General features: G+C 39.7%; 1 protein-coding gene across 4 annotated transcripts; it reads left to right on the top strand.

The window, feature by feature from the left end:
* The first annotated feature begins 1,477 nt into the window (after positions 1 to 1,477).
* LOC115589224 (PC-esterase domain-containing protein 1A-like) lies at positions 1,478 to 26,313 on the top strand. Of its 4 annotated transcripts, XM_030430014.1 has the most exons (11): positions 1,478 to 1,518; positions 1,641 to 1,708; positions 2,470 to 2,595; positions 3,023 to 3,102; positions 4,316 to 4,548; positions 9,587 to 9,737; positions 10,674 to 10,926; positions 12,594 to 12,677; positions 16,010 to 16,159; positions 16,248 to 16,325; positions 25,801 to 26,313. In XM_030430014.1, the coding sequence occupies exons 3-11, from the start codon at positions 2,520 to 2,522 to the stop codon at positions 25,944 to 25,946; spliced, it is 1,251 nt and encodes a 416-aa protein (XP_030285874.1). In that variant the 5' UTR covers positions 1,478 to 1,518; positions 1,641 to 1,708; positions 2,470 to 2,519; the 3' UTR covers positions 25,947 to 26,313. The 4 variants fall into 4 exon arrangements, with proteins under 4 accessions (XP_030285874.1, XP_030285873.1, XP_030285876.1 ...); XM_030430013.1 differs by lacking the exon at positions 1,478 to 1,518 and having other exon boundaries at positions 1,534 to 1,708; XM_030430016.1 differs by lacking the exons at positions 1,478 to 1,518; positions 1,641 to 1,708 and adding an exon at positions 1,754 to 1,938.
* Positions 26,314 to 27,083: the final 770 nt, after the last annotated feature.

The raw sequence follows: 27,083 nt of genomic DNA, 5'->3' as shown, positions 1-27,083 counted from the left end.
TGCTAAAATTATATAGTGGTGCCTGCCTGGGCTGCATGGAAGGTTTGGGGTCATGAAAAACTTTCATCATCTGCAGAGCATGAATTACATTTCATGGTAATCTGGCCAGTAAAATGTCAAGAATAACCAGAGGGGCCCTCATGTCACCCGGAGGCAGTCAAGCATTATTTGTAGTGAGACCAGCTACTACCCTTTGCACCCTTTCTACTCCACAGTAAGATGAGATCAACATTATTCAGCCTCTGCTCCATCATTTCAGGAGGAATCATTTTGCTCTTTGATGTCACCTTTCGGTCTGCATAAATGGTGTTAATGTTGTAGTTGCTCATTGATTGAGCAGCCTAATGGCTAATGGCTTTTATGTAAGCCTCAGATGGAAACCAGTTCAGTTAAAAAGTGTTATGTTGGACAGACGACAATATCCAATTTGAAAATCCCCTGCTCTGATAATGCTTTAGAGCTACACATCAAACTAAAGACGAAGTTGCTTTGTTCATCTTGTTCATCTGCTTTGCTACAAGGCTTTAGCCTACAATGACACCACTAAAGAAGCAACTTTTAGGAGTCTACCTAAGGCTGAGATGAACTGACAGAGTGCAGCCGACTCAGGGTTAGGGTCAGAATTGTGCATCGAACAGTTCCAGCCCACCATGTTATTCCTGATAATGGACACCTTGTTGGGCATTATCTTTACATACTCATGGGAGTGGTATGAGACGTCCCATTTACACCTTAAAAATTGGATCTCAGCCACATGCCTCTGTCAGTTTCAGCTTTGATATAAAATATCCTCCAACACAATATAATATTTGACTCTATTCTATTTGAGCCTATTATAGAGTAGTGTCACCTTCATGATGATCAAAAGTAGAAAGCTGTGAGAAGAGGAGGATCATAGAGACACACTGCTGTCTGTAGTTCAGATAATAATCCTGTGTTTCTGTGATCTTACACCCCAACCCACCGTAACAAAAATATTTGAGGGGAGGCACGAGGACAGGTAATGTGTATCTTTAATAGTAGTGGTATAGACTTGGGTCAGAGTTTGGGCCATCACCAACTGACATTTCATTTGTACGTTGCCTGATAAAACCTTGACAGCGCAGACTTGTCTTCAGTTTACACACAGTTTGTAAATAATCTCATTGACTGCCTTGGTTTCAGGGAGCTATAATAGTGCATGATTTCAATCTGTCATGTATTACTGGGTCACTTGAATTTAACATAACCATCACTTATCACTAATCTTATCAACACCTGCTTTTCCTGTGTCTGCTGTGAAAAAAGCTCCATCCCAACTCCATATCAGTCGAGATGACTGAGGTGAAATTACGTGGCAGTTCATTTTGAACATCCGAGTAAAGTGAACAGATAAATGTTGTGTTTGTTTATTTATTTATATTATTATCATTTTTAATCTAAATAAGTAAAAACAACTGGAACACCGGAAATATTTGTTTACAGTAGCTTGAAAGTATTGCCCCTAATGGCCAAATAAGGCACTACGGTTTATCAGCGGTAAGTAGATGAGAGTACAGAGTGAATTTCGGCTGTTGTTGGTGAACCTAAAATACAATGGTTAATACTAATGGAGATATTAGCTAAGTAATAACTGAGCTATCTGTGACTCATCTGATCAGGTTGTATTCATTTGGGCACGACAGAGCAGGAACCAGTCACGAGAGAGTCCTCACCTGCAGCTAATAAGGTAAGCTCAATCCGTTTTACTACTTAGCTTACTTTAAAAGCGAGTACAGGCGACATCACCTCTGCACTTTTGGGAAGTTAACAACAGCCGTTTAGTTCTTCAGTTTCCAACACGTCGCATCCCTTAATTGACTTTTTTTTGTTTTGTTTCGGCTGAGTTGTAACTCAAATCTGACACGGTTAATGCAGGCTGATGTTTGGCCCTCACCGCTGCTCGTACAAAGCAAACAGGCAGGTGTTAGCTTACACCAGGTGTCGTTTAATTAACACAGTTTTGAATGAAGTCCAGGTTGTGGACTTCAAAAAAATATATAATGTATATTTAAAATTGAAACTATGGGGCATTGAGCAGTGTAAGGTATTCTGAAATTTGCTGTATGTGGTGTAATGTTAAGGGAACCGTGGCCTGCAGGATCCCTGAAGAGTTTCAGGTAAAGCCATGTCAACTTCCAATCTGTTTAAGCGTTTAATTGGCGCATTTTTGAACAGAGTTTGGATCGTGTTATCCCGTAAAATTGGCAAACACAAAAAGGTTTTTTTTAGGTCAATGTGCTGCTTTCTAAATTATGACTAAGTGTATATAATAAAAAAAAAAATAAATAAATAAAAGTACTGCATCATAACACATTTCCAGGTATCTTTTTGATTTACATATATTTTAATAGAGTATGAAATCAACTTTAGTAACCATTGGACCACATTGAAACCACCTCGTTCATGTTAAAATGTGAAAATGATATTAAGTCTGTTTATTACCTTCAGACTGTCTCCTCACTTCCCACCCCATCAGTCCCATAATAGACTGTGCAGCCATGGGGCCATTTATAAAGCAGAGTCAAGCCTGGCAGCTTCTGTTCAACAAGTTTGTGGTGGTTCTTGGTGACTCAGGTAAGAGAAGGACAAGACATTTAATATTTATCTGTAATTGAAAGTATTTGAGATTGACACAGCGTAACCTGAGTACACCTCCTCTCTGTCAAAGCTTTGATTTATTAGAAACATGGCTTTAAAAGATGAATAAAAATCCTGACATGCTTCCTGAAATATGTTGGTATTGAATTCTAGAACAGATTAAAGGTGCCAGCATTCAGCTTTGATTCAATAGCCCAGCTACTTTTTGCCAGACGGAATCTCGTTTTTCTAAGAATGCTTCTTCACATCTGAGCAGCTTTCAGAACCCTTGAACCCCCCCCCCCCCCCCAACTGCTCTGTTCCATTTCAGGCTCTTACTTTTCATTGAAACTGATTGACATCTTTTGACTTTTGTCTGCTACTTGATGTGAGTAAGCCTTTTGCAATTGTTCTTTGATTTCAGTGCAGCGCTCCATTTACAAAGACCTCGTTCTGCTCCTTCAGAGGGATCAGTACTTGACTCTGCCTCAGCTGAAGTCCAAAGTAAATCTTTCCCACTCACATGCAATGGCAGCATCCTCCCAAAAGTCACACTTAAAGGGGCGCTATGTAGTTTTGGAGAAAAAATTCAAGCTCAAAATTTAAATATTTACAATAATATTGAGGTGATGAAAAAGGTGACAAAAGGTGGCAGGGTCCGCCACATATAAACAAGGTAAACCGGATTAATTGTGTTGTCCTTTTTAAGTTCAGTTTGGTTATTCAGTTGATTCAGTCATGACAACAAGGAGTTTGTTTATTTTGTTTGTTAGGCAGAAAAAATAAGCCAATGAACATCTTTCTCTTAACATTTCTTCAACAAAACTACAGAGTGCTCCTTTTTCAAAATCTGCAGTCTCATGGCATTAAATCAAACCAACGCCGCCTGAATAGTGTCCAGTGTGATATGTAGGGTTATTAAGATGGAGGATAAACTGGAGGGTGTTGGTCATAAAGCACGTTGTTTTCTGCCTTTCAAAAACACCCATGTTCTTTTCCATAGCTAAAGGAACCATGAGCTAAATAGCTAATGCCAAGGATGGCTATCAAAGATCAGCAGTTGTCAGTTTCTGGTGTTATGCTGCCTCCATGTTTTTGGAGCTGACTTCAAATAGTTTACAAATACCATTTTAGGACTAGCTGACAAAGCAATTAGTGCTGTAAAACTAGTCTGTACATCTGTCAGAATTAAAAGGTAGTGCACAGGTATTGCTAAGTCACTAAAGGCCTGTGTATACGGGATGTATAATTTAAATCATTTTTAATCCATAAAGACTTGCATTCACTTATGCCTAAGGTTCAAAGCTGTGAACTGAGACATATTTTTAAACTTCAAGTGAATTTTCTTCTGTTTTGTGTTATGAGTATTATACTGTTTTATGTAGAAAATCTGTGGAAAATGGCATAGAAAATATCTATTAATGAAATCTACCGTAGATTGAATCGACTATTTCTTCACATTGACTGACATAGAAGTACTGCGGGTAAAATTTCAAGTTCAGTCATGAAATATTATGTAATCCTAAACATTACAGTTTAGCTCCGCCCCTTCTCTTAGCCCAGTAATTCTCTCAATTTGTCAGTACAATTGCTCTCAGCAACTTTGTGAATTTTGCTTACCTCGCACACATCATCACATTGCTATGTCACATCAACTATGAAATGTGTCTGTGTAAACTGTTGTTTCCTGTGTCTGGATAATCTATCTGTGGTCCAGGGGGAGTTTTCCTTTGAGTGTGACAGCCTGGTGGAAGGAGGTCGATTAGGTCCCATGACTAACGGCACAGAGTACAGAGAGGTCCGACAGTACCGCTCCGACCACCATCTGCTGCGTTTCTACTTCCTGACACAGATCTACTCTCCGTACATGGAGAGCATCCTGGAGGACTTAAGCCAAGGACTTAAACCTGATTTCATTATCATCAGTTCCTGTGCCTGGGACATCACCAGGTAGAGAAGTTGAATTCACTTATTCTAAAGATAAACACGTGGGTCAATAAGTATGGATCGTCAGTCAGGTGATAACAGGTGGTTGTATGTGGGGTTAGGTAGTCCATTTAAAGATGGTCTCTGGTGGCTAGTATGAATTTCCTCTGATTTATTTCTGGATGCCCACAGACTCCTGTTGAATGACCCCTCCCCAGTGGATGCTGGCCATGTGTTTTCGTCTGGTCTGATCAGCCCTCAGTCCCTAGTTCAGACCCTTGTCGTTTCACTGATGCAGGCTTCCCCACAGATTTCACATGGGCCTTGTAGATACATGACAAAATCCAGAAGCTGGAAGTCATACACTTGTCTTTAGGGTGACCCAGCAGAGAGCCTGAAATGTTCATCGGCCCCATTTGAGTGGACTGGTGATGTCAACTGTTAACAAAACCTGAGAATATTTTTGAGTGGTTGCCCGGGGTGTAGTGCTGTTTGTTTAAGTACTGGCGTGCACCTAGGAGGTGCACACATATGTGCGTACGTGTGCATTGTTACATTTTTGCTCGTTTCGGTCAAGTATCCACTGTACCTACATTGGCAAGCTAACATGAGTGAGTTATAACTGACCACATGATCAAATGTTAGACTGCCCCCATCATATTGAGAATATAAAGCAGCAATCAGCCAAAACATCTGTTTGGAATAATTACATTCATAATTGTTTAGCAGTAACTTTGACCTTTTTTTAGTTGTTCCAAATCAATAAAATGATGTTTTGCTGCCTTCTCATCAAAACCAGCTGTTAACCAGAAGAAAAAAAAAATCGCAAGACCAAGTATAAGTTAACACACCTTAAATGTCAAAAGGGCATCTTTTACAAATCAGTTTTTATTTTGTATTCTGTTGGGCATTTTGTCTCTCCTGCATGACGCTTTAGATGATTGCATCTTCAAGCACTGTATATGATTTTCAGCTGAATTATGAAAACTGAGAAAATTGTATTTCCTCACAGAAAAAAATTGCGCGCTGGTGCACTCCGGCAGCACTACACCCACAGTATGCTGGTTATACATGTCTTGTATAGATATATTTTTCAGACGCATTGTCCACGAGAGCAGAAAACTGAAGCACGCTACAAGAAGCTCACTGTGGGAATATTTACTCCAGAAAGGCAGCTGAGTCAACCATAAATTAAAATTTGTGATGATGACTCTTAACGACATACAGTAGTTCTACTTGTTAATCTGCATGCAGCAATGCTACATGACCATGTGGCTGTTGCCTTAGTTTTTCTGTAGAAAGTCCCTTCTACCTTCAAGTGCGAAATGTAAAGGCACAATTCTGGATGTTTGGTGAACTCGTGCATGCTACCAAGCCCGCCCACTGGGGTCCTGTGTTTGCTGCTCTCTAATGAATTAATTTCAACTCGTATGTCATTTTTTAAAAATGATTCTGAAAATACTGTAAGTTATGTGCTTCCAGGTATACATCACTACTTGGCAAAGCAGTGTTAAATTGCAGAATAATTTAAAGGAGTTTGTGTCACACAAGCACTGTACAAGGCTCTACCCATAGACTATTCATTCCCCGTCCTTTATAGCTCCTGACGAGCTCTTAAAAGACCATGAGCTGTCACTGACTGCTTCAGCCTCCACAAAAACTTCACTCTGCAGACTAAAATGATCTCCTGTACAGTGTCTGCATTGACAATGAGACTGATGTCTCGAGAGGTATGTTTTGTAAGTTATTGGGATGAAACTACATTTTTGTTCTCACTCGCCGAAACGCCTGTCTGCCACTGCACATCGTGGTCCTCCTACTCATTTCTTTGGTATGAATTTCATTAAAGTTGAGCCTTGTTCAAGCTCAGTCAGGGTAAGATGGAGATGAGTGTGTGATTGATTATGTAAATAGTACATGTACACTGAATGGTAACTGTCAAAAAGCTGCCACCAGAGAAAAATGAAGTAGGTCTATCCGGTTTCCCTGTCCTAATACACATTTACACTCCAAAAACGTGAGCTGAATATTGAGCTATGTGTCAAGTACCAGAGCAGAACATGAGAATGCGTAATGATGGACCAAAGCTCCTCCTCTTGTTTATTGCCTCATTCATTTTACAGGGGAGTTTTTACAAAGTTCTCGTCACCATCCAATTTGTAATGAATAATCTGATTTTCGTGAAAGATCGACTATATCCTACTTAATGGTTAAAAACAAAACAACAAAAACGCAAACGACACGAACCTGTCAAATGGAGAGAGCTTTGATGTAGTTGTAATTCTGTAATCTTTTTTCGATTTTGTGTTGATTTTAATCCTGAGATCAATTTTGTCCTTTTCATCTTAGTCAGTTTTGGAGTTGAAATGATTGCATGATTAGTTGATTGACAGAAAATAAGATGGTGAATTTGAATTAATTATCTTATGTATAACTGGTGAATCAGATTTATAGGGCAATGAGATCTTTATTTTTTTAAAACACTAAAACTATACATTAACATTTTTTTTCTTTCTTCCTTTCAAAGATTCTTGTTCCTGCTGTTTTTAAAAAGTGTTTGAGGTTTTTGTACTCCAACACTAAAGCAATGTGCTCCTATAGTATAACATTGTTGGACAGACAACTGTTTTATGTTTTTATTCCAAGAAGTGTTCTTCTGATTCAACACAAGTGACTTGGCCACCAAGCATGTGGTCGTTGCTGTTATACTAGTAGTGAATAATGTAACCTGGAGCCTCCAGCCTGCAGTAAAGATGAGATGCAAGCTACAGAGGCTTGGTGAGCTCATGTCAAGGGTCATCACTTGAGGACATTTACCAAACTTCACACTGTGCCTTCTGGAGACACTAAAGTTTAAATACAACTATTTAACGTAGGCAGTAGTACTCTCCAACACCTGGAAACTCACTTTAATGTGTAACATCAGTTCCCCTTTAAATACCACTACAATAAACAGAATGTTTTCTAAAAGGAATTCTGCACCAGAAAACAGTAGCTATCACAATGCATCAGACAGCTGCGATGGGGGTGATGGGATGAGGTCCCTGCTTGTCACTCGCCATTGAAAAGAATCAGCTGGTCACAAAGTGGGTACTTCTGATTTCGCTGATTGTTCTTCCTAGCATTTTCATTCATCTGACCTCTGCCCTGTGACCAAGAAACCACTCGACATCCACCATATTGAAGGTGTTTCCTATGAGGAAGTGTTCTACTGGACGGTTACACCCCATCAATGGGTTTTGATTGATTATTTATTGATTCGTCACTACAGCTAATCTGGTTGGACTGCATAAGAGGCAGACTGCTGTGGAAATAGATTTTACTGCACAGTTGAGTTTTATAAGATGCAGTCTAAAAGACCTGGGGGCCAGGAATAGCAGCACCATTCATAAGTGTAACATTATTCATGTCTTTACATATGGTAATAATTATTGGATATGCATATAATCTGGATGATGGATGAAACCATGAGAGCTCTTACTCTTATCGACTTAAAGCCGGCTCCCTTTCTTCTCCTATTTTCTTCTCTATTTAAATCTTGGCTCCTTTAGGGAAAGCCAAAGAGTCGAATAATTTTTTTAAGGATCATGGTTCAACCTAATTGTTATTATTTACAGTGATCCGCCACATTAAAATCACTGACAGGTGAAGTGAACAATTGATCATACTTTGACAATGCAATGTTCTGCTGAAAGATTTGGGGTCCTGGCATTCATATGGATTCCACTTGACATGTACCACCAACCCAAGCTTGCAGATGAAGTACACACAAACAGGACAATGTACCTTGAGACACTGAGGGGGTGTAGATGGTCATGTCATAAGACATCCACATGGATGCCAGGACCCAACATTTCCCAGCTGGACATTGCATTGTGACAAGATGATCAATGTTATTCATGTCACCTGTCAGTGGTTTTAATTTTTGCACAAACATGCAGTTCTCCTCATAGAGTAATGTGCAAAAAAAAGACCAACAAAAAGAAAATTATTGTTCAGTGTAAATTTCACAGATGTATGGAAACATGTGCAACCTATAACATATATAACATATAGAGCTGAGGTTGGCAGACTGCTGGTGTGTTGGCAGACTTTTGTTTGTAGAATGGACAGGCAGTGGCTGGGTGTGTCTTGTCTTTAGAGAAGGAAATTAATGGCTCTGACACCAAAACTGGGATTGAAATGTCCACAGTCATGAGTTGCAGTTGCGTGTCGCTCAAACTCTGAACTTATCCCTCACTTTAGGTATCTTTGGGCTCTGTGCTCCAGACTTCTGAGCTTTCCAGTTGGTTTTGGTGGGTTGATAGTTAAATGCTAACCAGAAACAAATGAGCCGGACTGATTTACGATCATATTGGATTTTTACAATATCTATGTATCAGTATGATACAGTTGGTTGGATTTCTATGACAGTTGTCATTGCAATCCTACTGACTTTAATGATCGTCTGACTTTTCCTTTTGCAATGAACTTTAGTTTGACCATGTGTACCTCAGGATGAATTGTGGATGGATTTGGATTTAGCATGCTTAAGTGAGATGGAAGTTGGCACTTTAAAGTGGGCAATTTAAAATTGAGTTCTGTTAATGGTCAATTATTATTTCAATAACATGCCTGTTCTGTGTGGATAATGGGAATTGTGCATGCAGAATAATTGATCATAATTGATACATTTACTGATGGATGATAGAACTATTTCTTTGAGAATATCAATGCTGATCTGGTGTCTTTTAGCAAGCAGTGTACTGTGAATGTGTGGATCTTTGGCACAGTGCACATCATTGGTTTTAAGGTAATTTCATTTATATGAATAATATTTAACAAAAACTTTTTGTAACTCTACAGAACACAGCAGTCCACCACCAGACAATTTAGTGTATGCAAGTCGTCTAAATGCAAAGAAAACCATGTGTTACAAAAACGTGGCTGTATATCTCCTTAACAAGTCGACTGTTAGTTGGTTAGTTATTTAGTTAGTTAGCAATGATAAGGAATGCACAGCACTAGACGACTTCATTTTCATTCAGTTTAATCACAAATTCTCCTTACTGTTTGTTGTCAGGTACGGCCGGGGGAGTCTTGAACTATACAAACAGAACCTCCACAAGTTCTTTGGCCAGATTAAAACCATTGTTTGCCATGACTGTCTTATCCTGTGGAATCTGACTATGCCACTTGGCAAGAAGATCAAGGGTGGATTCCTGGTGCCTGAAGTGAGTATCACTCTTCTATGGGCCTGCAGATTTTAATTTCAACACCACCCCAGCTGATTTTGCCCAGAAAACAAATAATGAGCAGTTGAATATAGGCATGGTGGAAGCAGAAGAGCATATGAGGAGACTGGCACCTGAAATAAAAATCACATTATTCTGTCACATGGTAACCTTGGGTTGGACCTTTAATCTTTATGTGGGAGAACATGTTCTAAGAACTGTGTAGGTGTAGAGTTTCTTATCTAAGATAACACTGGGTACTGGCCATGACAGAATAGATGAGTTTTTTGCGGCTGAATGTGAGACTGTAACCTTTCCGTAAACTTCATTATTTTGTATGCTGACTTTAAAATACAAAATGAAAATTACAAACTCTGCACTCTTGCCCTCTTTTCAGATAGCCAAAGGAAAGGTGATAGAAGCCATGCAGTACTTAATAAATAGATGCTGTGCTTTCACTGAATCATTGAGAGGCTTTAACATTGTGGAGAATCCTCAGTATTAAAACTGCTTTAGTGCCGTAATGCCAAGCTTAGTCTCAGTTAAGATACTTTCAGCTGTACTGCTGGTGCCTATCATTTGTCCATATGAATCCATAGTTCATCCAGTAAGCTGATATAACACATTTTAATCATGACATCATAAGAGTTTCACCCAGCCTTTTGTGGAGGTCAAGTGATTGTGAAGATGCATTTGAATACTTACAAACATGGATCTATGTTCATACGTGATTGCAGCCATTATTGCAAATGTATTCTTAGGTTTTCTATGTGCAAAATAGAAATGCCCACAGATACTGATGAACAGAAAGGAAGTTTTTAACTACAATTGCGACCAAACACTGTTTTGAACAGCAAATATAGTTAAAATGTAGTGAAGAAAAAAGTTGTTTATGAACTGGCTATAACACATGTTACCGTGATTGAATCACAACAGGTGAGCCACCTGCGCCCCACACTGTGTTATGACATCATAGAGGCCAACTTCTACAGCAGTCGGTTGGCGGAGGCCTACGGATTGGATGTCTTGGACCTGCACTTCCACTTCCGCCTCAGGCTGCTGCATCGCATGCCAGACGATGTCCACTGGGACGCATTGGCCCATCGACGCATCAGCACCCTGCTGCTGCAGCATGCCGCTGCTGCCTGGGGAGTAGACCTGCTTGCCCCCCTCCTCCCTTCAGGACAAGGTCAGTGTACACAAAGCTGTTAACATGATATACTGACTGCTGAGCTGTTATTGCCCTTGATTTCAAATGGAACATGGCTCAGTCCAGTGACTGCTTCACTTCTGTTATGACATGCTTTACTGACTCCATATTTACTGTGTGTTCAACTGATCAATACTGCAGGGGAGGTCTATAGGAACACCTCTTCCTGAACTGATTGATTCTGCATATAACAGTATGCATGACGCACAACATACTATATGCTTTATTTATGCATCTTGCATGCAGGAAGATATTTTCATTGACTGCTTCATTGGTGCTGCATGGTATAAATGTGTGCACATGACTGTGTGTGCGCACGCTTTCCTTCAGCAAGGAAACTGGACTTACTGTTATTTTCTCACAGACACTGATCTGTCCTTCACTGTGGTGGAAACCCTTCTCTCCTGCCTCCTACAAACTAAGAAGAAACACAGTTTTTATCTGACACATAGTGCAGCCACTGTCATTTTGAAATGGCCTGGCTGAAATGATTGTTGGAATGATTCTGTCCCAAATCTTCTTCCTTGAAAGCTTGAGTTTGGTTGGCCTGCCTTCCCAAATCTAGTGGGCGCTGATACAGATGTGGTCTGAGTTGATATCTCTTGCGCTAGGAAAGGCTAAAGCTCCTGCTCTTTACCTGCCCAAGCAGCAAAATAGCTTTGTATGGTGTTGGAAAATGAGCAGACGCCAGATTGTACTGCAGCCCGTTTTATTTTAGTTGCTTTTGGCTTTGTAAAAGTGAAAAAATCCAATGTTTTTTCTTCTGCATTGTTTAGCTCCCACTACCACCAAATCTCTTTCCATGTTTAGCAACTCTTGAACACCAACCTGATTTAATTACTGTGTCACATGAGAATGAATAACATTTGTATCTTTTCTGACTGGCACTTTTTCATGTGCTGTCCCAAACTGAAAAAGCAGTGGAAGGTTTTAATGCATCTTGACCTTGATACTGTTTGAGAGACTTGGATGAAGATTAAATTAAGTTAATAACTACTTTTCTCCTTCCTTGTGTATCTTGGGGAGTCCATACATGGGATACTGGAACGGCCATCTTTGACCAGGAGGTGGCCTAAGACATTACTTATCGCCCAAGTACAATGCAGTACTGAGTTTCCTCCCCAGACAGCTTAACAACCATTCACACCTGGGCTCATCTAGCCCTAGTAACATACAAAGGCCAGTTAAGTCAACATCCCACAAGTGGACCTAACGACTCTTTAAGGACACTCCCACACAGAGTTTAAAAGCCTGCAGCTCCCCCCCAGTTAGTTAGAACTATAGAAGCCTTTTGCATTATAGTTGCATCAAGGAAAGTACTATTTCTTTTTTGAGTGGAAAAGAAGAATAATCACTGTGCAGAGGTTTGACTTTCTGCATGCCAAAAGTCTTTTAGTCTCTTTGTAAGACGGAACAGACTTTTAAACAATGAACAAGTAAGATGCTTCAGATGCTTTTCATTAGAAAATATACTCGTATATTCCAACATTAACAAAATGTTTGTTTTTGTTGTGTTATAGCATAATCAAGAGAAAACTGTCTTTAATATTTTGTGCAAGCTCTTCTGAATAATGCATAAATGTTGTTAAGAAAGGCTGCAACTTTTGTCTAAAGAGTGCCATTTTTGTTTTGTATGTGGGTGGAAGACGGAGCAGTGAACATCAGACCCCTGCTGGCGCCAACACAGCTTGCCAATCAACCTGGGCGGACTGCTGGTCACCACTATGGAGGTAAAGCTCCAACCTGTCTGCCTGAGTTACTGGGCCTGATGAAAACTTATACTATACCCACCATTTCTTTGTAATCATTCTCTCCTGAACTACATACTTACTGCTACAATCTTTCCAGTGTAAAATAAAAAAATAAAAAAATACAGAACCTTTAGGAGCTGATGTGCGCGTCCTAAAAGTAACACAGTTGTTTATTAGATGTGCCACACATATTCTTCATTATTTTTCTCAAATTTTATCCGCAGTTCGAATATACTTTTTAGTTACACATTAACTTTTTATTGCTTCTGCTACGTAAAGAGACAAACCTGCATTGTGTATTTTGCTTTCAAGTTGATGAAATATGTCCAGGAAATAGACCTGCTTATTTGAATCAGACATTCTAAAGAATGTCTTCTAGTGTGTTTTTGACAGTTATACTTGAGACGCCTTCAAAACTAGGTAGGCATCCATCTCTGTTAAGTTCACTGAATTACATGTTATTTAAAGAGTATTACCCTCTTCACATTGGAAAAGAAAAAAACAGTAACACTCAAAACATCTGTCTTTTGTCCTTAATGTGAATGGGAACAATCGGCATTCATTCCGGTGACAAATTACTCTGCAGTAGTCATGAGTGTTCATCAGCTGCCTTGCACAGACTTTAGTAGTAAACTTTGTTGGTAAACGAGAGACATTCATGTCAGATATTTCTTCATCTCCTCAAGCAGCAACAAGACCGTAAAACTCAATGCTTTGCATGGCGGACTGGAAAGATCGGTGAAACCAGTGGGAGACTAGTGAATGGTGAAATTTGTGAAAAGATGCAATGCTGTTCAGATTTTATGGGGAATGATTACATTTGCGTTAATTGTTGCAGACACAGAATTGTAACTTTAATGTTGAAGTGAACTTGGGTCAGCCTTCACTGTATCCCAGCAAAATATACACCATCAACACAGGTCTGGACCACAGACCAAGAGTCGTACTCTCCTCGCTGTAGTAGAGGACTGCAAGGCTGCAGTGAATATTCACAAACCTGTGGGGAAAAGCTGAGATGCGTCCTTTGCGGTACATCTCTGAATAACATCAGAACATAACATTTTTTTTCCCCCACTCAGTCCTCATTCTGTGCTACTTTTTTGCTGCGTCAACAAATTCCCTTTAGCACTGATTTATTCTGATTTTTACTGTAGTTCTTGGAGCATTCTTCTTCTGCTTGCAGACATTTATGCTGTATATTGTGAGGGTAAGAAACTTATAAAGCTACATAGACCTCAGAGGTACACTTGCACTAAATGGTGGATAACTAATTACTAGCAGCCTAAGGATTAGGTGACTTGGATCTAAACAGCTTCAGCAATACTGGAGAATGTTGGAACCTCGAATAAAAGGCTGAACTGCTTTCTTTCATTCATCCCAGCACGGTGTCAGGAAAGTCACCACCAGTGATCTATACATGTCGGCCCCAGGCACTCCTTTTGATCAAAATGAGATTTGTGAACCTAGAGATCTACACAGCTATCTTATCTAATGATGAAGACAGACCACTGCTTTAGAGTACACCCGCTTCTAGGACACCACGGAGCTGGAAGAAGGAAATGGAAGCAGTGTGAAAGAGGCAGATAAACCCCAGTGAACTGTGGACAAGCACCGTCTCACCTCATTACACCAAGTTTGAGCGTGACAGTCAACATGCTGCCTCTGTGAATTTCCCGTTCCATTGAGGCATGCTTTGCATACTACTACTTTAGTTTTTGGGATCTCTGTGGAGTCCGCTGACAATCTAAGATGTTTGTTCCAAAAAGCAAAAGACCAAATGCTGGCAAGTTTCCATTTTTTTGTAGGGATAGATTCACTGACAGACCTGTATAGATAATGTTTTACTCTGTAAGGCCTACTGAAAAGTTTTATTTTCTGTCTTAAAAGAAAAGTTCACTTAAAAATGGCAATTCAGTCATTATCTCCTCGCTCCATGCTGATGGAACATGAAGTTTTATAGTCCACAAGACATTTCTGGAGCCCCACAGCAAAACAGCCATGCCGCATTCTTCTAAATAACTAAAGTTGCTGAAGACTTGTTTTAAGAAAACAGCCAAAAATGTATCCAAAATCTATTTGAAGACGTTACACCCTTGATTCATGTTCAAGTTCATGTTCACACATCAGATGAGGTGCTTTAAAAAAGCTCCTCAGTTTAGCTTGTGGAGTGTCAGAAATGTTTGCTGCCAAACTTAACCCGATGTCCCATCGGCATGCAGGTAGTAGACTGATGCCAATAAAACCGCTGATTTGTTTTATATAATTAATGGCCCCCGAATGGCAGTCCCCACGACAGGTTGATTTAAAGAGGACGGAAATTGTACATTGTTGCTCAGTGAAGCTTAAATACAAGTACACACCTTCATTACCTCCAAACATTTGTGGAATAGGAATTCAATACTTCCGATATACTAGGCATCTCTATCAACAAGCCGCTGGTAGAGAACAATATTGTTGACTATAAAATGCCATAAGCCCTGTGTCTGCCGCTTTCCTTAAAGCCTTTTTTATGTTTCATAGCTGTACTTGGCCATCAGACATGTCTGCCCACTTGGCAGGGTCCATTGATTGCATCAGTACAGTAATCAACCCCCATACAGAGGCGAGCCTTCACTTGTTGGGCAATTCAAAATAGCTTATAGGGAACCTTTTTAGAGTTATAAAAGCCCCTTGCCCACCTTTAATCAGCCAGAGAGAATAATCACCAAGTCATGCTCTGGTGTCTCAGCTGATGTTTATGTGGTTGTACTACAAGGGAGAGCGTCGCCACTTGCTTCAAGACAACCGCTATCGTCCCTGTACCTAAAAGTCTTAGTAGTCTAAACAACTACCATCATGTTGTACTCAGCCCCATCCTGATGAAGTGCGAGTTGGAGATCTGGTTCTCACCAGTGTACTTTCAGAACCAACAGGTCCACAGAGGAAATCATAATAATATCATAATAATTAATCTGCTGGATGAGACTTTCTACCCTTCACTGTAAGTGTAGCGCCTCGTAACATTCTTTGACATCTCACCCCAATATCACTATATCACATATATCACTGACGGTTATAAAGTACAGCGATAATGATACAACTGACAGGTGATGCAGCTGTGCTACACATCATATTTAATTGAAGTTGCTGTCTTCTCATGTCTATTCGTCGCCTCCTCTGCTCACATCTTTCTCAAACTGAGAAATTAGGAGACAGGACAGATTCCAGTGCTGCTGAATCTTTATTGTTGAACTCACATTTTTACGATTGAGCGCTGTCCTCAAAAACGCATACAAACTCTAACCTTGTTATTCCGTTTCTGTATGTCTCAGGTGTAGATCGACCGATGCGTGACCCACTGCAGCTCCCCCCCTTTAGGCAGCAGAGTTCAGCTGCTGGTGGAGGCGGACCTTTTTACCCTCAGGTTCCTATGCAGCGTTATCCTCCTCCACCTACTGGAAACTTGAGATTCTACAGAAGGTGTAGGTTAAGCTCAGAGCCGGCAACACTTTCAGAGTTTTTGGAAGTATGGCTTTGTTCAGACTGTCGTCTCTCCTCTTTTGCTGACAGATGATGACCCTTTTCCCCTTGCAAACCCATGGCTGGGGCCACAAGTTTATCATCAGTTCGGAGGTCAGAGTGCAGCAGGTATGATGCTTACTTTCTCTTTGTCTGTTGTGTGTAGAATCAGTTGTAGTTTTAACATAGCTCTATGACATGGAGACCTTCTCTTCTCCTTCCTGTATTTGTTTTGCAGTGTTTCAGTAAACTCACTTAAATGACTCTGTGCTCTGATTTACCTGTAATGAAAAAGAACATTTTAAACAATTTAAAATGATTGGGCATAAATGTGCAAAAAACAATGGGTTTTAACACTAGGTATATGATTGGATAAAGGAGGCTGATCCAGAGACATGAGAACCATGTCAAATAGAACCGTCAGTTTCAATAAAGAATACCACTGAAATCTTTGAACATTTTAAACATTTAAATAGCAACTCAAATGTAGTAGTTGCTATGTAGTTGTGCGGCCTTCATCTTGCAGGTCATAGCAGCCCAATGAGAGGTTCCCAGCTCTCTTTGATGTGTCTAGATTCACTGACTGGAAAACTGGTCTCACCAAACTGGTTACCAATGCTGCTCTCTTAAAGGGATATTTCAGTGTAAGTTTAATCCATGGTCTAACACACTGTGACACAGAGTAAGACCCCCCCCCTCGAGAGATCAAGTTTGCAGACTGCTAGTTTACGTAGTTTTTGAAACCTCAGAGATGACCGCACGATAACAATACATTGCAGTATACGCCTCCACTGACTGCCAAATCTACGTAAACTAGCTGTCTGCAAATTTGATCTCTCGGGGGGGGGGGGGGGGGGGGGGGGGTGTCTAACGCGGTGTCACAGTGTGTTGGACCATAGATTAAATTTACACCGGAATATCCCTTCAACTCTGACCAAGCGCTGGATCAATTCATTTACTAATCAACTATTCTATCAGCAAATGATTTTGTTGATTTAAATGACTTCATGAGACAGCATCAGTAGAGGGTTTAAAGGAAATGATGGACAGAGATCCAGAAAATGTACATTACAGTAAATGTAGACTACCAATTTTCACCTTGTTGTACATTGTATGATGTGTGGTTAAATCATCTTCTTCTAAACCAAACAAGGTTGATAGTCAGCATCTTAACCCCTAAGCTATGGGGCTGCCTATCAAAAACTATTTTTGATAATTGAAAAATTGTTTGCCATTGATTAAACAAAAGGTAAAAGCAATAAATGGTTCCAGTCTCTCAGTTGTGGGGATTTGCTACATGTGTCTTTTTCCTTTCAATGTAAATGGAATATCTTTGGGGTTTGGACTGTTGGTCGGACAAAACAAGACATTTGAATGCATCACCCTGGGCTCTGGGAAATTTTCCTCCATTTTTCCTCTATTTAAAATTTTTGTATTGATAGAATGATTTATCAATTCATGAAAAAGCCAAGTTGATGATGAATATAACCACATACTCCAGCCCTACCTGTTTATTGTCCTCAGTAGTAATATCAGCAGGGAAACATCGGCAGGGACAGAATCCATTACTGAAGCCACAGCAAACTCAACAGCCATCATTATTCAACGTGACTTGTCCAGACGGACGCTTTCTTTGAAATTATTTTGGAGTACCAGAGGTGCCAACATCCAACTGTTTATTTATTTCGTTTTTTTATTTCGTTTTTTTTCTCAAGGCAGTCTGTGGAAGCTAATAGAACTGATTGTTTGGCCCTGACATGCAAATGAATGTAGCCTAAAACATGCAGAACTTGAAAATGAGCCACTTTATGTTTTTCTTTGCAGAATGGTGATCAAAAACAAAACAGCCTGTTACTGTAAGCACACATTATAAAGTTCCTCATGATGAAGAATTGATTAATGGAGAAATCCTCAGAAGATTTAATCTGCATTGGAAACGGTCCTAAAATTAAAAACTGACCTCCACCTCAACCAATTCAGCAAAAAAGTATTTTTTTTATATAAATGCAGGACACTAGGAGTGCAGATGTCTGCCAACTCCAATAGTCCACTGTCTTATAGTCTGCACTTATGTCCTTTTAGAATCATAGTAAAATGGTTAGTTGCACTATATGTGTATATTTATGTTTCCATAGCCACCCCCTTTGCTCCATTTGTAGAGATGATACAGTTGTCCCAGTTCTCCCATGAAACGGCTAACCCTGAGTGCTCAATAACGACCGCTTTCTGAACGAAATTTGAGCAACTACACGCGTTGGTTTCCTCAGAGCACTACTGGTCCCTGTGAATGTTGACTGTGACATGGAGTTATTGGATTTCTACAGTTGGTAATGTTATTTCACCATCTAAATTTTCTACCACCTACTTGATTTCAAGATGTAGGGTTTTTATTCTGCCAAAATCCAAATGCGCTGTCTCGCAATGTCCACTCCGACATGTAATGGGTTCTGTCTTAGTCCACCAAGGCCAGTGATTTCTCCATAATACTGCTGACAAACAGACTAATCGACTGGAGAACAGGTTGTACAGATTGTCTGTACAAAGTTGTACCTATTTTCATAGTATCGTAAAGGATCTAAGTAATACTTTCTCCACCACTGCCCTCTCTGCCACTCTGTCTAGGGAGGCTAACAGACCCTTCTTAATTTTATGAATTGATAATTGTTGTAAGTGAATAGTCAAGTTAACCGGCTAGGTGAGTAACTTTCTGAGGGGTTGTGTATTGTTTGTCATCACTGAAGTCTTCACACAGCAGATTCACTCCATTATCCCAAACCAAGATTCACTATACATTTCTACTTTCCTTGATAAAGCATTCGAAAACTTTATGAAAAGTATTTGCAAGACAACCCAAGAACAGGTGAAATAATTACGGTAATAATTAAATATTTCTTGGACTGTGTTACATTAGACAGACATTTTTGTTTGTGGGCTTTCACTGTGGGACATCTACTAGCTTTGAGAGAAAGATCTGTATTGTAAATTTAAATTTTTGCGCAATGGGCACTGTGTCCACGCATTGAATTATTGTCAATTTCTTGTCATTATTTACTGCGACTGCAGTTTTAGATTTGGATATTTTTTAATGTAGCTGCTTTTGGAGGTAATATTTCTTTTAGGACTTAAAGAATCAGTGTAGAAGCTTTATATTAAGGTCCGACTCCATTGTGTTTTCATTGTTGGTGGGTTATTAAACATTTAAATGAAACTTTGTGTGTGTGCCTACATGTATACCCATACATAAGTCATTGTCCATCTTGGACCATCCCAGTCACAAACACCTGAGCAGATCCATTGCTCTTTAAGGGGAGTAGACAGACACACAAAGACCAACAAAGAAGCTTTTCTTCTGGCTTTTGTGAGATCACTATATTGTTTTATAGTGTGAAACTTGTCTGCAGACTGCTGAATGTCGAATATATAAAAGTGCATTCATGTCCACTGTCTGTGTGCACGTCTGTAGCTGTTTGTGTCTGTGTGTCTTTGAGTAATGGCAGGTACATATACACTGCCTGGCCAAAAAAAAAGTCGCCACCTGGCTTTAACTAAGCAAATAGGTAAGAGCCTCCTATTGGATAGTTATTGCATGGGTAATTATCTGTCAGCTGGCAACAAGTTATTTAACTCTAACTGATGCAATGAGAAGCTTCTCATTTCTTAAACAACCATGTCGAAAGACACATCCCGTGGTTGTGGAAAAGATGTTAGTCTGTTTGAGAAGGCTCACATCATTGGTATGCATCAAGCAGAGAAACATCTAAGGAGATTGCAGAACCTACTAAAATTGGGTTAAGAACTGTCCAAAGCATTACTAAAAACTGGAAGGCTTGTTGGGAACCATCGTCTTCAAAGAAGAAATATGGTCGGAAAAAAAATCCTGATTGATAGTGATCGGCGATCACTTAAACGTTGGGTGAAATCAAATCGTAGAAAAACAACAGCAGAACTCAGGGCTATGTTTAATAGTGAAAATTAGATCATTTCCACACGCACAATGCGTAGGGAACTCAAGGGATTGGGACTGAACAGCTGTGTAGCCTTAAGAAAACCATTAATCAGTGAGGCTAATCAGAAAAACAGGCTTCAATTTGGTAAGGAGCATAAAGATTGGACTCTGGAACATTGGAAGAAGGTCATTTGGTCTGATGAGTCCAGATTTACCCTGTTCCAGAGTGATGGGTGTATCAGGGTAAGAAGAGAGGCAGATGATGGCACGGGCATATTCTTAGATGACGATGCCAGGATTCATCGGGCTCAAATTGTGAAAGAGTGATTCAGAGAGCGTGAGACATTATTTTCACACATGGATTGGCCAACACAGAGTCCAGACCTTAACCCCATTGAGAATCTTTGGAGTGTGCTGGAGAAGGCTTTGCGCTGTGGTCTGACTCTTCCATCATCAATACAAGATCTTGGTGAAAAAAAGTTAGGGGCAGACTGATGATCCAGGTCTATGTTCAGCCTTTTTTAAGATCATTGTTTTATTAGTGTCTCAATGCCAATAAAGTAAACATTTAAAAATGCCGTACTTTTTCTCTGACACAGCATCTTTTCTGGTAGTGGTCACCACTCTGTGGTCTCAGTGTCCCTAATATCAGTGCTTAATTTGTAAATCGGAAGGTCCCAGAACACAGACATGGGGCTGTTTCAGCCAGTCAGGAGGAGCAAAAAAGGCAGACACACATCAAAAATCCACAATACCACGAGCACATTGGACAACGCCTGGGGACAAGTAGTTAATTAAACTTCAAACTGAAAATTATTTATTTCTATTTATTAATCAGAGCATCACTCAGAATCAGCAGGGGGAGTTGCGTAGTATGAGTTGATTAACGTTGATGTTTGCTCACGCTCTCCCCCTCTTTCTCTCCCTCTCTCTCTCCTCAACTGTCCCTTCATCTCTCTGTCCACTCGTCTCCTCTCTGTTTGTGGACTGTTACAAGGGGGGGGGAATCGAACAGGACCAAAGAACAGCTGGCTAAAAAAACAAACTGTGTCTGTCTATCCATCTGATCTGTCGCCTCCGATCCGTATTGGTAGCGTGGACGGTGTTGCACGCTCACACCTACACACACATCTTAAATTAAACATAGGCCTACTCGTTTTATCATTTCACAGCACAAGTGGGAGTTCATGGGTAACCATATGCCAAAATATTTAGAAATGAAAGAGCATAAACCACATGCCAGCTTAGTTCACATTTCATGCACAAAACTCAAAACTTTAATTATGCTTCAGACATCACTGCGTGACATGACCACTCGCTCTCTTTTTAAAATCAGATTTAAAATGCCTGCAAAACAGGCAAACAAACGATTTTTGAGAAATATCAGTAGGAAATCAATGAAGGACAGGATAGATAACATTAGATATTACATAACATTTATTTGATAATGATAGGAGGCGACGGTTCCAATCTTGGAGGTCCCAGATCCTGTTCCAGCAGGACAAATGAGGCCCTGTACAATAAAATCTGATGTCACAAGTTATAACGACAGTTACTGAATAATCAGAATTTGCAAGGTAACTTGTTGCTAGATTTATCAAATAAATGGAGTGAAGGGAAAGCAGTAGAACATTTAAAATGCAAATGATCTCAAAATTATACATAAGTACAGTACTCGAGTTAATTGTGCTTGGTAACATTCCAGCAATGGCAATTCTCAATTTCGAGAATATGATTTTTATTTTTCCTCTACATGTTCGTTGGTTACGGTTATCTTTTGTCTGTTCTCCTGGATTACTAATAATCTAATGTTGGGGACATGGGAATGTGGAACTTGTATGCATTATCTCTCAAATGAACGCATATTTTATAACTGTACAGATATACCCTACGTCTCCAAGATGACCAATTCAGGCAGGCTATGCTTGCATTTGATGGGCTGAAAGGCTTCAAGAGAGGGCTTCATGCTTCATGCAAATTTGATATTTGAAATATCTACTGCCAGAAACGCAGGAGGGGAGAGCAGATCAGTGTGCTGACAACAATGAGTTATCAGGGCTGTCAGTCCAAACCACAAACACGGGGGAGAATTTAGTCATCCAGATGACTCACTCTGTTGCCTGAACGTTTTTTTTTTTTTTTTTTTTTGTCCTCACCAACACATTTTGTCTTGGTTCATTAGCCAAGTGGTCCTGATTGTGTCACATGCCTCTGCTCACATGGACTAAGTTACCCATCTAAATATTACCACCAATGATGGATAATTTGTAAACCTAATTTGCAAAAAGGGACTTATTCAGGTATTTGAAAAGTTTAACAAATGATTATGTTTCTTTATTTATTTTTCCTTCAAGTTCATTGTAAGCTTAAACACATCTCTCAAATTCACTTTGTGTAGTAAGCCCACTGATATCAATGTACTAGTACTATACTTGGAAGTGTACCACCTCAGTAAATGCGGTTGAATTGGAGTAAATTGGCCCAATTTTTGGTTTACATAGTAAACTTCTGTATTATGGAAGTAGGTGTTACTATACTATCTTACTATACTATCTAAGTATATATCTAGTTTATCACTACTAAGTACATAAAAAGTACACTAATAGCATTCTCTTATTTATAGTCAAAAGAAGTTTATCGATGGCACACGTGAATACCTGACTGTTTTGTAAGGGTGTTCAGTTCTACAGTAAGTAAGTTTATTGTGCACCAAACGCAATAAACTGTTTACATGCACTACATATATTAAACTATCAACTGAATACACACAATTATGACCACTGCTGGGGTGCATCCAAACAAATAAATGAATAAAACCTGTTGAACTCTGTAATAAAATATGAAACTTGTGAAAATCGGGAATTAGTCGAGTTGTAAACTGTGACTGTGAGAGACCCACAGCAGAGACTGGAGAGCCATTGTTACATTCTACATTACTGTAGATATGAATGATCAGAATGCAGCCAGACACTCATATATAGACATTTAAGTGCAGCTTATCCTGATATGCGAATGATGTGCGTTTGATAGACAATTGAAAGACACTATATTTGTACTTGATACGTAACAATAAACATACAATATTTTATAAGAGGAAACTGGAGCAGTGAGATTCAGTTGGAGGTTAAGCTTCAAAAAAGGAATGCAATAGTTCCCCTAAAACGAATTCAGGGAGACAGAAGAATCACTAGTAGTAGTTCTTCAGTAAATCTACAACCAGTTGACAGAACTGCTGGCATGCCCTGAGATGAAATGCCTAAATCCAATAATATCTTAACTCTGGTCAATTAAGAAATGATTTTAAATACAGAGCTGTATGTATGTGTATTACAATCATAATGTATATATATCAGTGACTCCAAAAAATAACAGATTCAAAATGTACTGTAGCAAAATGTGAAGGATCAATCGGCTGTGCTTCCTTCATTTAGGTGCAAACACAAAAATGTCGCACTAAATTACGAGTAAAAGTCATGCACATGCCACCTCACCATCTTACAACTGTGCAATCCGGCACAGGTTCTGCAGTGGAATGGCTTCTGTGTGGTTACAAACACCCAACAGCAGTTTTCTTTTTGTATGCTATTTTAACGTTCAATGACTTGAAGTTGAAGTTATATATGTGGCTGATGGTGTTAACAGTGGGCCTTGCAGACCCAGTTCAGGAACAGATACCCAGTCCAAGCTCTCTAAGAAGACGTGGGAAAACTCCCCATGAACCTGACAACAACCAAGACGGGACATGGGGAGAAACCTCGGGAAAGACGATTCAAAGAGAGATCCCCTTTCCTGTCTACATGCATTTGTGCTTGTATATTTATGATGACCAGTTTCAGTTTTACAAAAGTGGAGTTTTTTCCTGGAGAGTCTTTTTGAGGCCTTCTGTTGCCTGAAGGAGGGATGACTTATCCTCCTGTCATTCAGTGGCTCTCCAACTGCTTCTCAGTGTTTTTAAGAGCAACCAGGTGTTCTCCTTTTCTTGCCTGTCAAGCTGAGCCACATTAAGAGCTCTGGATTTCTCTGTCTCTTCCAGCTGTGAGGTTTTCTCCTGCTGCCAGCGGAGGTGCTCAGTCTCCCACAAATCTTCTGCCTTTTATCAGGGCCGTCTCTTCCTGATCTCTGCTTTATTTTCCTCGAGCTGGGCATGCTGGGTTCTCTTCACGGTCCTCTTGGCATCCTCCTTTTGTGTTAGAAGAGCTTTGTTGATCTTGCTCTGTTTGTCCTGCAGCCTCTGAACTTTCGCCTTGTCAAATACAAGGTTGTCCTCCAGCTCTTTTTAGAAGATACAGCAGAGTTTGAGGCTCGCACAAAAGCCGAAGAGCTGCAGCGTCAGGCTTTGAGCAGTCATCACAGTGTTGTGGTCCGCTGCTTTTCAACACAGATTTCTAATCTCATTGCCTCCACTTCTTCTTGAAGGTCCTCCTTCTCTGCATTCACCTTCTCCAGATGGACTTGAAGGTCCTTGCTATCATAAATCTGCTGTGATTTCTGATCCTCGATCTCAGCCTGGGGGGGACATTGCCCTGAGGCTTATCCAGCTGGCCTGTAAGGAAACACATCTTCCTTTACATCAGCTTGCTCTCTCACAGCTCTTACATGGTTTTGTTTTTCATCGATTAAAGTATTCAGGGACTCCTCTCAGATTTTTTAAGTAGACTCTGCCTGCAGATCTGAGCATGGCCATGCTGTCTGTCAGCTCACACCTTATGTAAAGTATATGAATCTTGTGGTTGCAGTTGGATACCAGTATACCAGACTCCACTGTGACTGGTTCAACTTTTAACGCCATCTAGGTCATTAAAAAATGGTAAAACCATAATAATGATAAGAAGAGCATTTTGTTTGTTATGGACTTAGTGTTCATGATATATAGTTGTGTAGTGTATTCATATCCTGCAGAATATCCTCTATAATGTGTTTTCTAATTTTCTAATCTCTGTTTTTGTTTAGTTAAGAACAGCATTATTAGATACAAAATAAGCTGTTTTTAAAAAGTGCAGTTCAACAGTGTATCAAAAATGATTGTATATCATGTGAAAGGTGTTGTTTTTAAGGTCAAACCACAGACAGACTGAATTTGTCAGCCTCTTTTAACTAATTGTTTCGGTTTTCCAGCCTGCAGATTCGGCTCTTGTCAGGCGTGTTACCACTGAAAAAGTTTGATTGACCCACTGGACACTACCTGTCCAGCACCAAATGATTGATGTAAAAAAAGAAGCAACTAGCCGGTTGAATGCATTACACAGTCCAATAGCTAAAGAGCCAAATTACTTTTTCATAAAAATGTCAGTGTGTATCTGTATGTGCTGGGTGTGTAAAGAGGCAACTTTTTGCTAACTCGTTCCTGAAAACAACTTTAACTGGTTACAATGTGTCAGACGTTGTGTTTACAGCTTGTTGATTTGTGGCACAAAAATCAATAATGCAGCTTTAAATCTGCTTCGCTTGAATTGTCATCAATTCCAATCAAGATGCTTCCTAAATATATCCCACGGGTTATTTCTGTTATTGATACTTCCATTAAAGAAAGTTAATATGATTGTATGATTGCAGCCCTCTCTCAAAATATGACTACAAGTGGCTCAAAAGAGATTGAAGAAAAAAAAAAAAATGAAAAAAAAAATCAACAGCCTGGGTTTTCTTGTTTTTTCTGTCTAGGTGGGGGTTTTAGATTCTGTCCTCATTTCCAAGCACATGATTGCTATATGAGGAGGAGGAGAAGGAAGTCTAACATCAGGACTCACCCGTACCTCCCCCAACCTCCCCAGGGGGCACCCAGATATCCAGCGTATGGATGGTGGTGAGCTGCAGACATTCCATAAGAGATGCAGGCGCTCTGGATTCAGCATTAACTGAGTGGTTTGCCAAAATGAAATGACTAACAGATGATGAGTCACTGTTGGTGTTGAGAAAACACGTTGGGGAATAAAGCAGTTCCCAATAAAGCAGCAAAGGGGAGAGGAGGTTAAGTGAAAGTGAAGTCACCGACTGTTTATGTGTGTTCACAAGGTTATAAATGAAGGTTGATCAGCAGCACAGTGACATGTACAAAGTGTGCATTAGAATCAGTGATCAGGGTTTCTACATGTTCCTTAAGGCTAATGATGTTAGAAAATTTGGAAATGTTTTTTTGGCACAAGAATGGAGATAATAAAAAGACGTTCTACTCTGTCCATGCTATCTTTGTGGAAAGACGCACACCAAGCCTTTTCTCTCTTTTACGTCGTCCCCTTCAACTTTGAATCCTATTATCTGTACCAAATCTAAACCACTGCTCTCCTCAACCAATTACTTGATCTCTAGCCTCAGGCAGCCGGACACCGACAGGTACAACGTGTTCACACTGCGAGCAACACCGTTCAGCTATTCAGCATTTGACCCAGAAATATGGACCATGTGCTTTTTGCCTGATTGAAGATTTTTCCAGTCAAATCAGGCTTTGTGTTTGCCTGTTCACAATTTCACATATTTTTAGATGGAGAGTGTAAAATGGTTGAGAAGTTCTCTCATACAACAATACAAACAAAACAACCTGTATTTCAGCATGCAGCTGTCTGTACTCTTTTATATTTCAATCTGTTTTTGTCTCGATTAAACATTAGAGTTAGATTATGGATTTAACGTTTCAATATTAAAAGTATTTAGATAAATAATAGTCACATAATTAAATTATGTAAAATGTATGAATAAACAAAAACTTAAATTCAAAATGTCATCATATAGTCAGTGCCCTGATACCTTTCAGCAAATCACATGTTTGCCTCATAGGCAAGCAAGCTCAGCAACTACCAAATGTAGCCAGTTAGCACCCGTTAGCTAGAGCAACAACAATGTCAGAGTAATTGTGAATGAAATGCCTTGCTGCTGCTGTAAATGAACACAGTACACACATACAGCAGCTAACATCTAATTTTATTTACCTAGCTTAACAAGGCTGCATA

The sequence above is a fragment of the Sparus aurata genome, chromosome 10, assembly GCF_900880675.1.
Source record: "Sparus aurata chromosome 10, fSpaAur1.1, whole genome shotgun sequence".
NCBI lineage: Eukaryota > Metazoa > Chordata > Actinopteri > Spariformes > Sparidae > Sparus > Sparus aurata.
This window is presented reverse-complemented; position numbering and strand designations above follow the sequence as displayed.

Coding starts and splice junctions, on each gene's coding strand:
- LOC115589224 (XM_030430014.1), top strand. CDS start 2,520: ATGGGGCCATTTATAAAGCAGAGTCAAGCCTGGCAGCTTCTGTTCAAC. Junction 4,549..9,586: donor TGTGCCTGGGACATCACCAG/GTAGAGAAGTTG, acceptor GTTTGTTGTCAG/GTACGGCCGGGGGAGTCTTG. Junction 12,678..16,009: donor TGCTGGTCACCACTATGGAG/GTAAAGCTCCAA, acceptor TGTATGTCTCAG/GTGTAGATCGACCGATGCGT.